The sequence below is a fragment of the Stenella coeruleoalba genome, assembly GCF_951394435.1.
Source record: "Stenella coeruleoalba genome assembly, chromosome: 19".
In the NCBI taxonomy this organism is placed as follows: Eukaryota; Metazoa; Chordata; class Mammalia; order Artiodactyla; family Delphinidae; genus Stenella; species Stenella coeruleoalba.
This window is the reverse complement of record NC_137165.1, coordinates 55,685,114-55,698,014: the sequence shown is the minus strand read 5'-3', so window position 1 is coordinate 55,698,014 and position 12,901 is coordinate 55,685,114. Positions and strand designations below refer to the sequence as shown.

The following is a 12,901-nucleotide window of genomic DNA, read 5'->3' as shown; positions in this document are numbered from 1 at the left end:
TGGCGTTCAGACCCCCGAATCCGTCTTCAGGGCCGGCTATCCTCCTAGCCTCGGCCTCGCCCTCCCGCTCCAGGTCCTCTTAGCCTCGGCCTCGCCCTCCCGCTCCAGGCCGGATGAGCCAGCTGCCTCCGTCTGCCAAAGGTAGGGGCCTGGTCCCACCGCGCACTGTGTGTCGTCCCTCTTCTCTCCACTCCTCCAAAAGGCGCAGCCTTGCCTCCCTGCTCCTTTCCCCGTGGATTAAGTTGCATTGGGGTTTGACTCAGACAGTGACCGAGACCACACGGCATTCACTGATCCATGTCACTTCCTTACGTCCCCAGGATAAGCCTCACTCGTACCATCCACCTCCCTGTAATTCCTTACAGAAGGCATGCACAGAATCTCGTCTTACACTTAGGGAAGCCATATAGGGAAGCAGCTGTCATGCTAAAGAAACCACTTGATGTAATTGTTCGTTTACAGCAGCAGCTGAGGCCGTGTGCACAGGAAGGCCACGTGCCGCCCAGAACTGTCGGCGGCAGGACGGGAGCTAAGCACAGGACAGTGACCGTTTCCCATATACTCGAGCTCTTGGTTTTACTTACATTGTGCTCCCCCGTTCTATGAATACCTCCTTCCTGCCACACTCAGTCAGCCTCCACTCCTGCTATATTTTCAGTAGCTCGTTCACGTACAGAAGAGGAAATTGAAGCACAGCAGGCTGCTTCTGCAACTCCTTTCCTGGTTAGGCAGGCAGTGGGCTAGCTGAGAACAGAATCCCCTAGGATGGCCTTTGGGCGTCTTCACTAGAAGGTCCTTCAGTTCCCCAGACCGATCAGGGGTATGTTTTGGTAACTTCTACCAGTTGACTCTTACTGGCATAATGGCTCATTTTTCAACACTACAAGAGAAAAAGTTAATGGTGTGACTTTTAGTAAATTCAAATCCTAAGAGAAAAATCCTAAATTGTCTAGGGCACCCTAGGAGCTGGTTAGCTGGCTTTCTGAGGAACGTGATGGATTGTGCTCATAAATGAAGGTCCACTTCTGGCCTGAAAAAGGCCTTGAGGTTCAAGCCCCATCATCGCTAACCCAAAGAACAGGGCTGTGGATGCATGAAGACCAGGAAATCCATCGTGTGAGGAAAGCAAGGCCTGATAGTACAATTCTCTTGCAGACTAGAGAAGGCAAAGGTCAGGACAGTTCAGAGGCAATCTCATGAGTGTAAAACATGATTTTTTTCCTGAGGAATCAGAAGATAACAACCAAGAAATGTAAGGTGTGACATTCCCTTCCTTACCAAGCCGCCCCTTACCAAGACTGTGCCAAGTCTTAAGGCTATTATGTATAAATAACTCAAGGGATCGTCAGGTAACAAAATAGTGCATGAAAGATGTTTAACTTATTAGCCTTTTAAAGAAATAAACAGTCTTGTCTGGCAGGAAATGCAAATAAGATGAGGTTACTGAGACCTTAAAATTGGAACAGTTTGGTCTCGCAGCTAAATTCCCCCATTCTCTCTTAGTTTGCACTCCTAAACCTCAGTCCGATTTTATCTTGCTAATCACCCCTCGTCTTGCCCTCAACAGAGCAGTAGCCCCGCTCATCACCACTCACCCTGTAACACGGGCCCTCTTCCAGGGCCCTGAGCCCCAGGCAGTAAGTGACCGGGGGCTCCTGGGGCTTCATCTGAGGGTGGAGAAGCAGACACTCTTTCGGGGAAGGGGGCTTGTGAGGTTCCCAGGCAGAAGCAGGAGGTGCCGAACCCACTGGCCGGATGACAAGCTGCAGAGAAAGTGAAGCCAAAAGGAAACATTTATAGACACTCCCTGTGTAGAAAGAGGGCAGGGACTCCGGCCAGGCCATCAAACTGAAACCAGGTTGCGAAATGCCTTCGTTTGCGAAAGCGTACCTTTTGATGGACGTTGGAAATGGGCTTTTGAATTCCCCAGTGTTGACGATCGCTTCCCACCCACTGTCAGCGATCCCACTGGGAACCAGCAGGGGTCGCCCTCCTCATGTGCCAGTGCCATCCCAGCCTAGGGCTGTGTCCAGAACCCCTAATTAGCAAGAGCTCGGCTGCTCCCCCCAGCGTTCGTGCTCCCTCTTTGGCCTCTGTCAGACTTTACTGGCAGGCCAGCATGCAGACATCCCCACCGGGACCAGCAAGCTTTTTCTGCAGGAGCCCAAACAGTAAATATTTTCAACTTTGCGGGCCATCTGGTCTCTGTTGGAGCTACGCAACTCTGCCATCGTAAGCATGAGGAACAGTCAGACAGTATGTAAATGATGGGCTTGGTCCTGTTCCAGTGAAACTATTTATGAGCACTGGAATTTGCATTTCCACACATCGCAAAATGTTACTTTGGATTTTTCTGTCACCACCTTTAAGAAGTCATTTTTAGGTCCCAGGCTGTACAGAAACAGGCAAAAGGCCAGATTTGACCCCACAGGCTGTGGCTTGCTGAGCCGGGATGGAGGCTCTCGTATCAAGACTTGATATCAGTGGGAGGCAGATCTGTTCCCATAGGGACCAGGCACAACCAGGATGGCCCTGATTCAGAACAACTCTGGACCATGGGTCCTCAGCTAGACCCCAGGTTCTTGAATAAAAACCACACCTGTGTTCTGCAGCTAAGGAGAAGGAAAGCCTCAGGGGCCAAGAAGCTCTGCCTGAAGCAGAGACGACGGAGGTCCGGGGGGGTCTGGGAGGAGCGACCCCGTATGTGTGCCTTTCCCAGGATGCGGGGAGCAGATGGTGTGAGAGTGAGGGCACCTGGGAAGAGTGCAGGGCTGGAGAGCAAGGGTTCCCCAGGGAACCGTGCAGTAAAGGAGTGAGCCACATCTGCCCCCCTCCTACCTGCACTCACCTTCAGGTAACTTGGGTTGAATAAAAGATTCATCTTGGGGCTGAGGGAGGCAGGGAGAGACATAGTTACAGCCGCGCTCTAGGCACCGCCCAAGCTCGCTGCTCATTAACACGTCCTGCACCAGCCTGAGGCAGGTTTCCTGTTCTCAGAGCCCCACAGGGAAGGAGCCGGCACCCCAGCCAGGGAGAATTGCAGAGGATGGGGGTGGCGGGTAGGTGTTGAATGTCTCTACTCCTGTTTCTAAGAGCTATACACCCATCCCCAGCAATAGATAGGCACTAACAGGATGGGTTAGAGTTCAGTGCAGCCGACGGCACCAGGAGGGGTGGGCGTAGGGTGGGCGAGAACACCGCGGGTAGGTGCTCGCCGGACACTTCACTCCCCACCCCAGGCCAGTGAAGGTGCAGAAGGATCTAGGTCTAGAAGCCAGAGAGTGGGCCCAGCACTCGGGGGAGTCACACTTACTGTGCAAATTGGCATTTGGGTCCCTCAGGGCAGAAGCCAGCTGAGTAGTTCATACACATTATTCTGCGGACGTGGCGATATTTACACAGGGGACCTGCTGGGCAAAGAAAAAACAGCTAGAAGGCTCTTCTTTAGCTAGTGGGGGAAACACACATGTCAAAGCTTACCGGCAAGGGGAAGCACCAGCTTCCCAGCCACATGACTGAGATGGGAAAGGGCACCTCAGAATGTGGGAGTAGGTGTCAGCTGGCCAGGCCTGAAACAGTAGCATCAGAAGCGTCCCTAACGCGCTGTCTTGGAGGCTTCCATGGATGTGGGCTGCAACGTGCTTTTATTCATTTAGCTGTAGCAGGTTTGGCTGAGCAAAGGCCAACCAATCACACATCTCACTAATCCTCCTTCAGCCGCCCTCCCCTAAAATCCTCCCCGAACCAGGGCTGCCAGGAGCTCAGTAAGAACACCACACCCAGATACCGGAAAAGAAAGGACTGCGGTGCTCAGAGCACGGGGACTCCAACGGGGGCCCTGCCTCCGAACTTTGGCCAGATAGGGACAGTGAAATGTATTTACGTGACACCCAGATGGGAAGGAACAGAGAAATGTCTTCTATGGGTCAGACCCGATGCGCAGGGCTGCCCAAGGGGTCCTAATTCCACCCGGCCCAACGGCCCTCAGGGGAGCTGGTCCCCTTTTCATATTTGTCCAAGGTTACACAGTCAATACATTCTGAAGCCATTGGGATCTGAACCGCAGTGAGCCTACTCCACCATGTACTGCAGAGGGTTTCCACTGGGGGGAGCTACAGAGGCCTGCTGTGGGATTTCAACCTGGGGCGGACCTCCACAGGCTGCATCAGGAATGTGCATCCTTCCCCTGCCGGGAGACTCCCCCATGTCCCCTAGAGCCCCCTTTCTGTCAGGGCCTCACCGTCCTTGCAGAAACCTTGGTCATACCACGGACAGTCCCGGGTCTTGAAGGCCGGCTTCACATGGAGAAAGGGACATTCCTTGTTGCTGCAGTCACCTGAAAATCCCAGAGTTCTTTGTGCATAAGTGGGTTCATGTTTGCAGTCACTTCCGCCCTCCCGGAACAAGACTGACCCTGCCCCTTGCGTATAAGCCACTTCTCTGCCTTCTGGTGGTCAGCAGCTTTTTGAGGACAGCAAGATATTTATTTCTAAACCTTCCTGCAACCTAAGAAAGGCGGATCGCAATCATACTGGCTAAGTGGGACTTGGGTGTGAATACACACATCTGCAAGAGTTGGGGCAGGGCCAGATATCCGGAGGTATTTAGAGACTACTTGGGAGGAAGGAACGAGGAGAGATGGGGAAGGGGAGACCCAGAGCCAGCAGCTTAAGGTCCAGGAAGGCATAGACGCTGCGTGAAGGTGTTGCCGTGCGCGTGGCTAAAGCTTCGTCTCTATGATGAAACCTCCGTGGCTTCCAGAGGAAAGGGGTGCAGTTCTTTGTGGGGGAAATGCCAAGAAGAGCAGAGCGCTGCTTCAAAGCTGGCACAGGGATTAAGATACACGCAACACAGAGGGACACCTGTAGTTTCGCAAAGCCTGTGCGTAACCTGTCTGTGGATTAGACCAAGACCCCGGGCTCCTGTTTGCATAGACCACAGGAGTTAGGGAGGGAGTCTAAGCACTCTTAGCTTCCCCTTAGGGACCCAGGGGCTCTGAAGGAACCAAGGGGGAAGATTCAGCCCTGTTGTCACCTCATTCAAGTAGAGAATCGGTGAGTGTTTCCAATCTCATCCTCCTTAAAAGCCTACAACTTAACAATGAAAGATCAGAAGGAGAAATTAAGGGAACAATCCCATTTACCATCACATCAAAAAGAATAAAATACCTAGGAATACACCTGCCTAAGGAGGCAAAAGACCTGTACTCTGAAAACTATAAGACGCTGATGAAAGAAACTGAAGATGACACCAACAGATGGAAAGATATACCGTGTTCTTGGATTGGAGCAATCAATATTATCAAAATGACTGTACTACCCGAGGCAATCTACAGATTCAACGCAATCCCTATCAAATTACCAATGGCATTTTCACAGATCTAGAACAAAAAAAATTTTTTTAAATTTGTGTGGAAACACAAGAGAACCCAAATAGTCAAAGCAATCTTGAGAAAGTAAAATGGAACTGGAAGAATCAGGATCCCTGACTTCAGACTATACTATAACGCCAGTCATCAAAACTATGGTACTGGCACAAAAACAGAAATACAGAGGAATGGAACAGGACAGAAAGCCCAGAAAGAAAGCCACACACCTATGGTCAATTAATCTATGACAAAGGAGGCAAGAATAAACAATGCAGAAAAGATAGTCCCTTTTCAATAAGTGGTGCTGGGAAAACTGGACAGCTACATGTAAAAGAATGAAATTAGAACATTCTCTAACACCATACACAAAAATAAACTCAGAATGGATTAAAGACCTAAATGAAGACCAGATACTATGAAACTCCTAGAGGAAAACATAGACAGAACACACTTTGACATAAATCACAGCAGTATCTTTTTGGACCCTTCTCCTAGAGTAATGGAAATAAAAACAAAAATACACAAATGGGACTTAATTAAACTTAAAGGTTTTGCACAGCAAAGGAAACCATAAAGAAAACAAAAAGACAACCTAAAGAATGGGAGAAAATATTTGCAAATGATGCGACCAACAAGGGATTAATCTCCAAAATATACAAACAGCTCATACAGCTCAATATCCAAAAAACAAACGACCCAATCAAAAAATGGGCAGAAGACCTAAATAGACGTTTCTCCAAAGAACACATACAGATGGTCATTAGGCACATGAAAAGATGCTCAACATCACTAATTATTAGAGAAATGCAAATCAAAACTACAGTGAGGTACCACCGCACACTGGCCAGAACGGCCATCATCAAGGTCTACAAATAATAAATGCTGGAGACGGTGTGGAGAAAAGGGAACCCTCGTGCACTGTTGGTGGGAGTGTAAACTGGTACAGCCACCATGGAGAACAGGTTCCTCAAAAAACTAAAAACAGAGTTACCATATGATCCAGCAGTCCCACTCCTGGGCATATATCTGGAGAAAACTATAATTCGAAAAGATACATGCACCCCTATGCTCATAGCAGCACTATTCACAGTATCCAAGACAGGAAAGCAACCCGAATGTCCACTGACAGATGAATGGATAAAGAAGATGGGGTACATACATACCGTGAACTATTACTCAGCCATAAAAACGAATGAAGTAATGCCATTTGCAGCGACATAGATGGACCTAGAGATGATCATACTAGGTGAAGTAAGTCAGAAAGAGAAAGACAAATACCATATGATATCACTTGTATGTGGAATCTAAAGAAAAAAAACACAAATGAACTTATTTATAAAACAGCAATAGACACACAGAGAAAACAAATTTATGGTTACCAAAGGGGGAAGAGGGGACGGATAAATTAGGACTTTGGGATTAGCAGATACACACTACTCTATGTTAAACAGGTAGACAACAAGGACCTACTATATAGCACAGGGAACTCTACGCAATATTTTGTAATAACCTATAATGGAAGAGTCTGAAAAAAGAATATACACCTATTATAGAATATATATATAGAACTGAATCACTTTGCTGTGCACCTGAAGCTAACACATTGTAGATCAACTAAACTTCAATACATTAATTAATTAAAGCCTACAACTTAGCGCTTTTCAGAGCCAAAAGGAACGCCATAGTGTCAATTCCACTGGTTTCCGAGCAGCTCCAAAGAGATCTATTTTTTACATTGGGCTTGTGCAAAGCAAGGTTCCACCTGAACCTTCAAGAGTACCACTCCTTCCCCAGAGTTTCAACCCCACTCTTATCCAGTTCTCTCATTTCACAAACGAGGACACCAGGTCTCTCGGCCAGCAGGTGGCACCGCACCCCACCCGCCCGTCTGCCTGTCAGAGCCCCCTGCCCAAGGTACCTTTGGGACGAGCACATCCCAGAGCAGAACCAAAGCCCCCAGGCTTCCTAGCTCCTTTCAACTGCCCTTTCCCACTCCTACATCTCCCCAACAATTTTTTTTTTTCAGGCTCCGCGGCCATGGCTCACGGGCCCAGCCGCTCCGCGGCATGTGGGATCTTCCCGGACCAGGGCACGAACCCATGTCCCCTGCATCGGCAGGCGGACTCTCAACTACTGCGCCGCCAGGGAAGCCCATCCCCAACAATATTTTTTAAGTAAAACGATTTACTTCCAATGAGAACTGTAATTATGCTTTGATATTAGAAAAAGGTATTAATTCATTTACTCCAAGAGCAAAAAACACGGGTTACCTATTGTAACCACCAGTGTATACGTCCGCCCTCACAGTAGGGATTATTTGAGAGCAGAGCGGACCTAGTTCTATTCCCGTATCCATGCCCAGCACGACCCCAATCCCCCAAAGAAAGCCAACCGAGGTTTTTGAAAGAAGGGGCATTTTAAATTAAGAGCTTTTTAGGTGACGCGACCAAGGGGGACCAGGATTCATATACACTTTGCCCTTTCTTACAAGGGACACATGCGGGCAACCCTCATGAATTGCCACCGCCAGGTCTCAAGTCCGAGGAGAAGGCAGGAAACAGAATTTGAGCCTGGGGGCTTCCCTGGTGGCGCAGTGGTTGAGAGTCTGCCTGCTGATGCAGGGGACACGGGTTCGTGCCCCGGTCTGGGAAGATCCCACATGCCCATGCCGCGGAGTGGCTGGGCCCGTGAGCCATGGCCGCTCAGCCTGCGCGTCCGGAGCCTGTGCTCCGCAACGGGAGAGGCCACAACAGTGAGAGGCCCGCATACCGCAAAAAAAAGAATTTGAGCCTGGGGGAAGCTCTTACTGACCTTGGGGGGTGGGGTACCTTCTTCCTGGATACCCAGGAATGCCCCCCCATGGACACTAATGAGGAACAGCTGCCCACAGCCCCCCCGATGTTTCAAAGCCAAGCCGCCTCAGTCAGAGGTGTCCCTGGAGGCTGGCCCAGCTCTCCCTCCAAGTCCCTCTTCGGAATACAGTTTGAAAACTACTAGACTAGATCATCCTTAAGGCTCCTTCCAGCTCTGAAAAGCACTGAACTGTAAAAGTTTATGGAGAAAGATAAGACCTGAAACACATGCACAGATCCCGTTCTTAAACCGGCAGTGGCTTCCCCCTATGTAGCCCCTCAGATGACAAAAGACTTGAGTCAGAGGGGGGTGACATGCGGGTCCAGACCTGACCACACAAGGTCATTTCAGGGGCCAAACTTCTGAAGCTCGCGATCTCCCGTTTACAGTGACTTTCTATTGCCAATCAGTGATGCCAGTTTTCCATTTACCGAAGCAATGTAAAGTTTTCTTCTAAAAGAGGAGTTAAAAATAGCAAGACGGTCTATTGCCAAGGAGGCGATGGTGCGCGTCGACGGGGCAGGTGCTTTGTGGAGACCTGGAGCACCGTGAAAGTGCTTGCTGTTTGGGAAACACTGGCTCCGACTCACCCCAGCCCATCCCGGGGCTTGAGAGAGGGCGTGTTCAAGGCTCGTTTCCAGACAGCCCGTCTGGGTGCATGATTAGCCAGGAGTGGACCAGGGAGGGCAACCATTCAGCCTTTGATTCTAGCCCTCTCCCTCCCCCGGCGGGACCGGCTGCGTGTGCCCGAGCCTGCTGGGGCAGTGAAGCAGGGCTCAGAGGACAGTTCCAATTTTTCTAGGGGGTTGGAGAAGCAAGGCCCCCGCGGCCTGGTCTGCCCACCTGGGACACGCGAGGCCTCCTTTGGGGGCCCCTCCCCGACTTCATCCCATCCCTCGGCCCCCACTGCTACCCTCCGGGGTGTGTGGGGGGGAACCGGGAAGGGGCATTACCGACCGAACTTGGAGTAGAAGTAGCACACGGGCATCCTGGTGACGTCGTACTGGTGCAGGAACTTGCACTGGTCGCCCTTCTTGCACAGCCCCCGGAGCCAGTGCTTACACACCACCATCTTCTCCCCTCGGTCGTGCCGGAAGGGGCACAGCTTCCCTGGGGACACCAGAGCACCCAGCTGGGGGTCCCCGCTCGCCTAGAGCCTGAGCCCAGCTCACCCCTGGAAGGAAGGCCCACCGCCCCTTCCCCTGGAGCCTGGGGGAGGCTAGAATTGGGGGCCAGACACGGCTTAAAACACAGCTTCAAAGCCTTCTCTGCCTGGCATGGTGCCCTGGCCCTTCTCGAACCCCGGGGAGCCCCCAGGCTGTCAGGACACCTTCTGCAGCACCTTCCACACCCCTCCCCTCCAGCCTGACGGGGTGCTCCTACCAGACAGCAGAGCCCTGGTTTCCAGCCCTGGCCCCCCGAGCCGCCATCCATCCTAGCAAGGTGCCAGCACAAAGCGAGGCTCATAAAGGACCTGTTGAATTCACGTCTTAAAAAACCAAATGGGGCTTCCCCGGTGGCGCAGTGGTTGAGACTCCGCCTGCCGATGCAGGGGACACCGGTTCGTGCCCCGGTCCGGGAAGATCCCACGTGCCGCGGAGCGGCTGGGCCCGTGAACCATGGCCGCTGAGCCTGCGCGTCCGGAGCCTGTTGCTCCGCAACGGGAGAGGCCACAGCAGTGAGAGGCCCGCGTACCGGGGAAAAAAAAAAAAAAGTTCTGTTTCCTGATTCCAGAGATCTAACATGGTGACGTAGGAGCCAGCTTGGTAACAATTCAGAAGGAACTGGAAATGCTACATTTCACCCTTTGTCATCTTCACTCAGGTGGTCTTGCTGTCGGCAGGAGGGACACCCCTCGGTTTCTTAGCAGGACCCGTCTCGTGCTTGGCCACCTCTCCGATAGAATTTGTGGGGTGCTGGGGAGGTGTTCTTCTTAAATAGCCTTACCCTCCAGCCCTGGCCATTGGCTTGCCTGGGTCTGACTTTCCAGACCTAAGAACAGTTTTATTTCTTTGCAAGAGGGTATCTCTGTGAACCACTGTTCTAGAGACTGGATGGACCAAGCTGAGGAGACAGGACCCCAGGAGGCATCACTAGTCCTGGCTTCACAAAGCCTGGAGTGGCCGACAAGCTCATTTCCCTCCTCACCCCATCGTCCAGGGCTGCCCCAAACATGGACGAGGCATGTGGCAAAAATGGCCCTAGGTCCCCCCCTGTGCCTGGGCCCCTCCTGGCCTCCCAGCTTCCCAAGAACAAAATCACTTGGATCCCAAAAGCAGGTCCTAAACTCATTCAGAGTTTCTTAACCTGGATCTCTAGGGGGGACTGGAGACCCCCAAATTGGAGGCAACTGGGGGCAACTGGGTTTCCATCGGAAGAGCCCGTGAGTGGTTCAGGAGGCAGAAGCAAAGCTGAGAGCCGCTGCTTTTCAGTCAGGTACCCCACACCCCCCGAAGCGCTGCTTTTGGGGAGAAGAGTTTGGAAGAGCAGTTTTTCCGTTTTGTTTTGTTCTTTTGGCCACGCCGCGTAGCATGAGGGATCTCAGTTCCCCGACCAGAGATCAAACCCACACCCCCTGCGTTGGGAGCTCGGAGTCTTAACCACTGGACCGCAGGGAAGTCCCCATGGAAGAGCATATCGTTGAGCCACGTTGGGATGGGGGAGAAATAAGGATGCTTGTTGTAGCATCTCAGAGACTGTGGCCAGAGCTTTCTTAGGACACAAGAAATGGATGCAGGGACTTCCTGGTGGCGCACTGGTTAAGAATCCACCTGCCAATGCAGGGGACACGAGTTCGAGCCCTGGTCAGGGAAGACCCCACATGCCGCGGAGCAACTAAGCCCGTGCGCCACAACTACTGAGCCTGCGCTCTAGAGCCCGCGGGCCACAACTACTGAAGCCCGCGTGCCTAGAGCCCGTGCTCCGCAACAAGAGAAGCCACCAAAATGAGACGCCCGCGCACCGCAACAAAGAGTAGCCTCTGCTCGCCACAACTAGAGAAAACCTGCGTGCAGCAACGAAGACCCAACGCAGCCAAAAATAAATAAACTTATTAAAAAAAAAAGGAAATGGATGGAACGGCTGAGCAGGTCCCAAATTAATTCGGAGGACAAGAGTAGGGGGAAGGAAAGCACTCCCCCCGCTGGGGGAAAATAAATAAGTCGGAGGGCTCCTGGGAGCACACAGCTGACACCCACAAACAATCCCACCTCCAGCAGGGCAGAAAGAAGGGAATGTCTCCTTCAGGGCAGCCCTGCCTGCCCTAATCAGTGCTAGTGAATCAGGGAAATGCTAGGGGGGGGTGGGGGAAGGTAGGCTTCTGGACAGAGCCCCCAACTTGCCCTTTGCCTACTTTTTATAAGACTAAAATTTTGCCCCGTCCCACCTTCCCCTCCCCAGGTGCAAATCCAACACCCTATTCCAGGCCAAGCTGAACCCCGTGTGGCCTAGACAGCCCCCGCTGCCACCCACCCCCAACCCCAGCCCCACCTGCTGACCCACCTTTCTCGCAGAGTCCTTTAGCGTAGAAGTTGCACACAGCTGAGCCGGACTCTGGAAGGAGAAGAACGCAAAGGAGGGGGGCAGCTTCTCCAGAGGCTGTGGCTGTCAAAGGGCCCTCACCCCTCCAGCAGCAAGTCTCCCTTCTACCCACCAAGGCCTGGGCCTGGGGGTCCTCAAGTCCTGGCCCTTGGGTTGCCGGCCTCAGGAGCCAGCCTTCAGCCTCCACACCTAAGCCCCCCCAACTCTGAAACGGAGGTGCTGGAAGGGCCCCAGGCCCCCCGGGAGCTCGGGAGGCCAGTGTGCTTCTTCCCAACTTCTTTCAATTTACCTCTCTCGGGTCTGCTTGCCCAGAAGCCAGCCCCATTTTTTTTTTTTTTTTGGAGTCCTGGAAAGGATGTAAGGGGGGGCCTGAGAAGCGAGGGGCTAAGCTGGGGCTCCCAGATGGCGGGCCCAAGCCCCCCTGCTCCTCCCTGGCGAGCAGCAGAGAGAAGGGGCCGCCCCATCAGGGAGCCAAGCAGAGGGGCCTGCAGAGAAGGCCGGCGGGGGGGCGGGGAGGGAGGGGGAGGGCAGGGGTGGCAGCGGGGTCCCCGTCCTCACTCACTGTCCATGCCCTGGAAAGGCAGGAGTCCAGTGCCCTTCTGCATCTCTACATCCTTCTCGAAGGTGAAGGTGATCTGCTCCAGCCCTGCAATGACCTCCTGCATCCTCTCTCTCCTGCTGGGGCTACTAAAAGTTGCTCAAGCCGCCTGCAGATGGGCCTAATATAGCTCATCAGAGGCCCTTAAGGGGCCAGGCTCTGATGCGGAACCCCATCTCCCCGGCTGACTGCCGAGTTATACTCCCCAGGCACAGCTAGACAGGCGTTACCTGATGCAGGTGCAGACGCCCCAGGGCCCCAGTCCCCTACACCTGTACCTAAGTCCCACTCTCAATGCGCGCTGCTGGGGAGGGATGAGCAAAGCGCCACACGCTGCTTATCCCTACATGTTCCCAAAGACGCCCATGCAGACGTTACCAAGCCCGTGTTCGTACTTTTTTTTTTTTTTTTTTTTTGCGGTACGCAGGCCTCTCACTGTTGTGGCCTCTCCCGTTGCGGAGCACAGGCTCCGGACGCGCAGGCTCAGCGGCCACGGCTCACGGGCCCAGCCGCTCCGCGGCATGTGGGATCTTCCCGGACCG

General features: G+C 52.7%; 1 protein-coding gene across 1 annotated transcript; it reads right to left on the bottom strand.

Moving 5' to 3' along the window:
- Positions 1 to 440: 440 nt before the first annotated feature.
- CPSF4L (cleavage and polyadenylation specific factor 4 like) lies at positions 441 to 12,426 on the bottom strand (the record flags this gene model as incomplete). The annotated part of the gene is made up of 7 exons (XM_079904197.1): positions 441 to 880; positions 1,596 to 1,763; positions 3,314 to 3,407; positions 4,241 to 4,336; positions 9,179 to 9,331; positions 11,723 to 11,773; positions 12,324 to 12,426. The coding sequence occupies 6 exons, from the start codon at positions 12,424 to 12,426 to the stop codon at positions 1,664 to 1,666; spliced, it is 597 nt and encodes a 198-aa protein (XP_079760323.1). The 3' UTR covers positions 441 to 880; positions 1,596 to 1,663.
- Between the last annotated feature and the right edge of the window lie 475 nt (positions 12,427 to 12,901).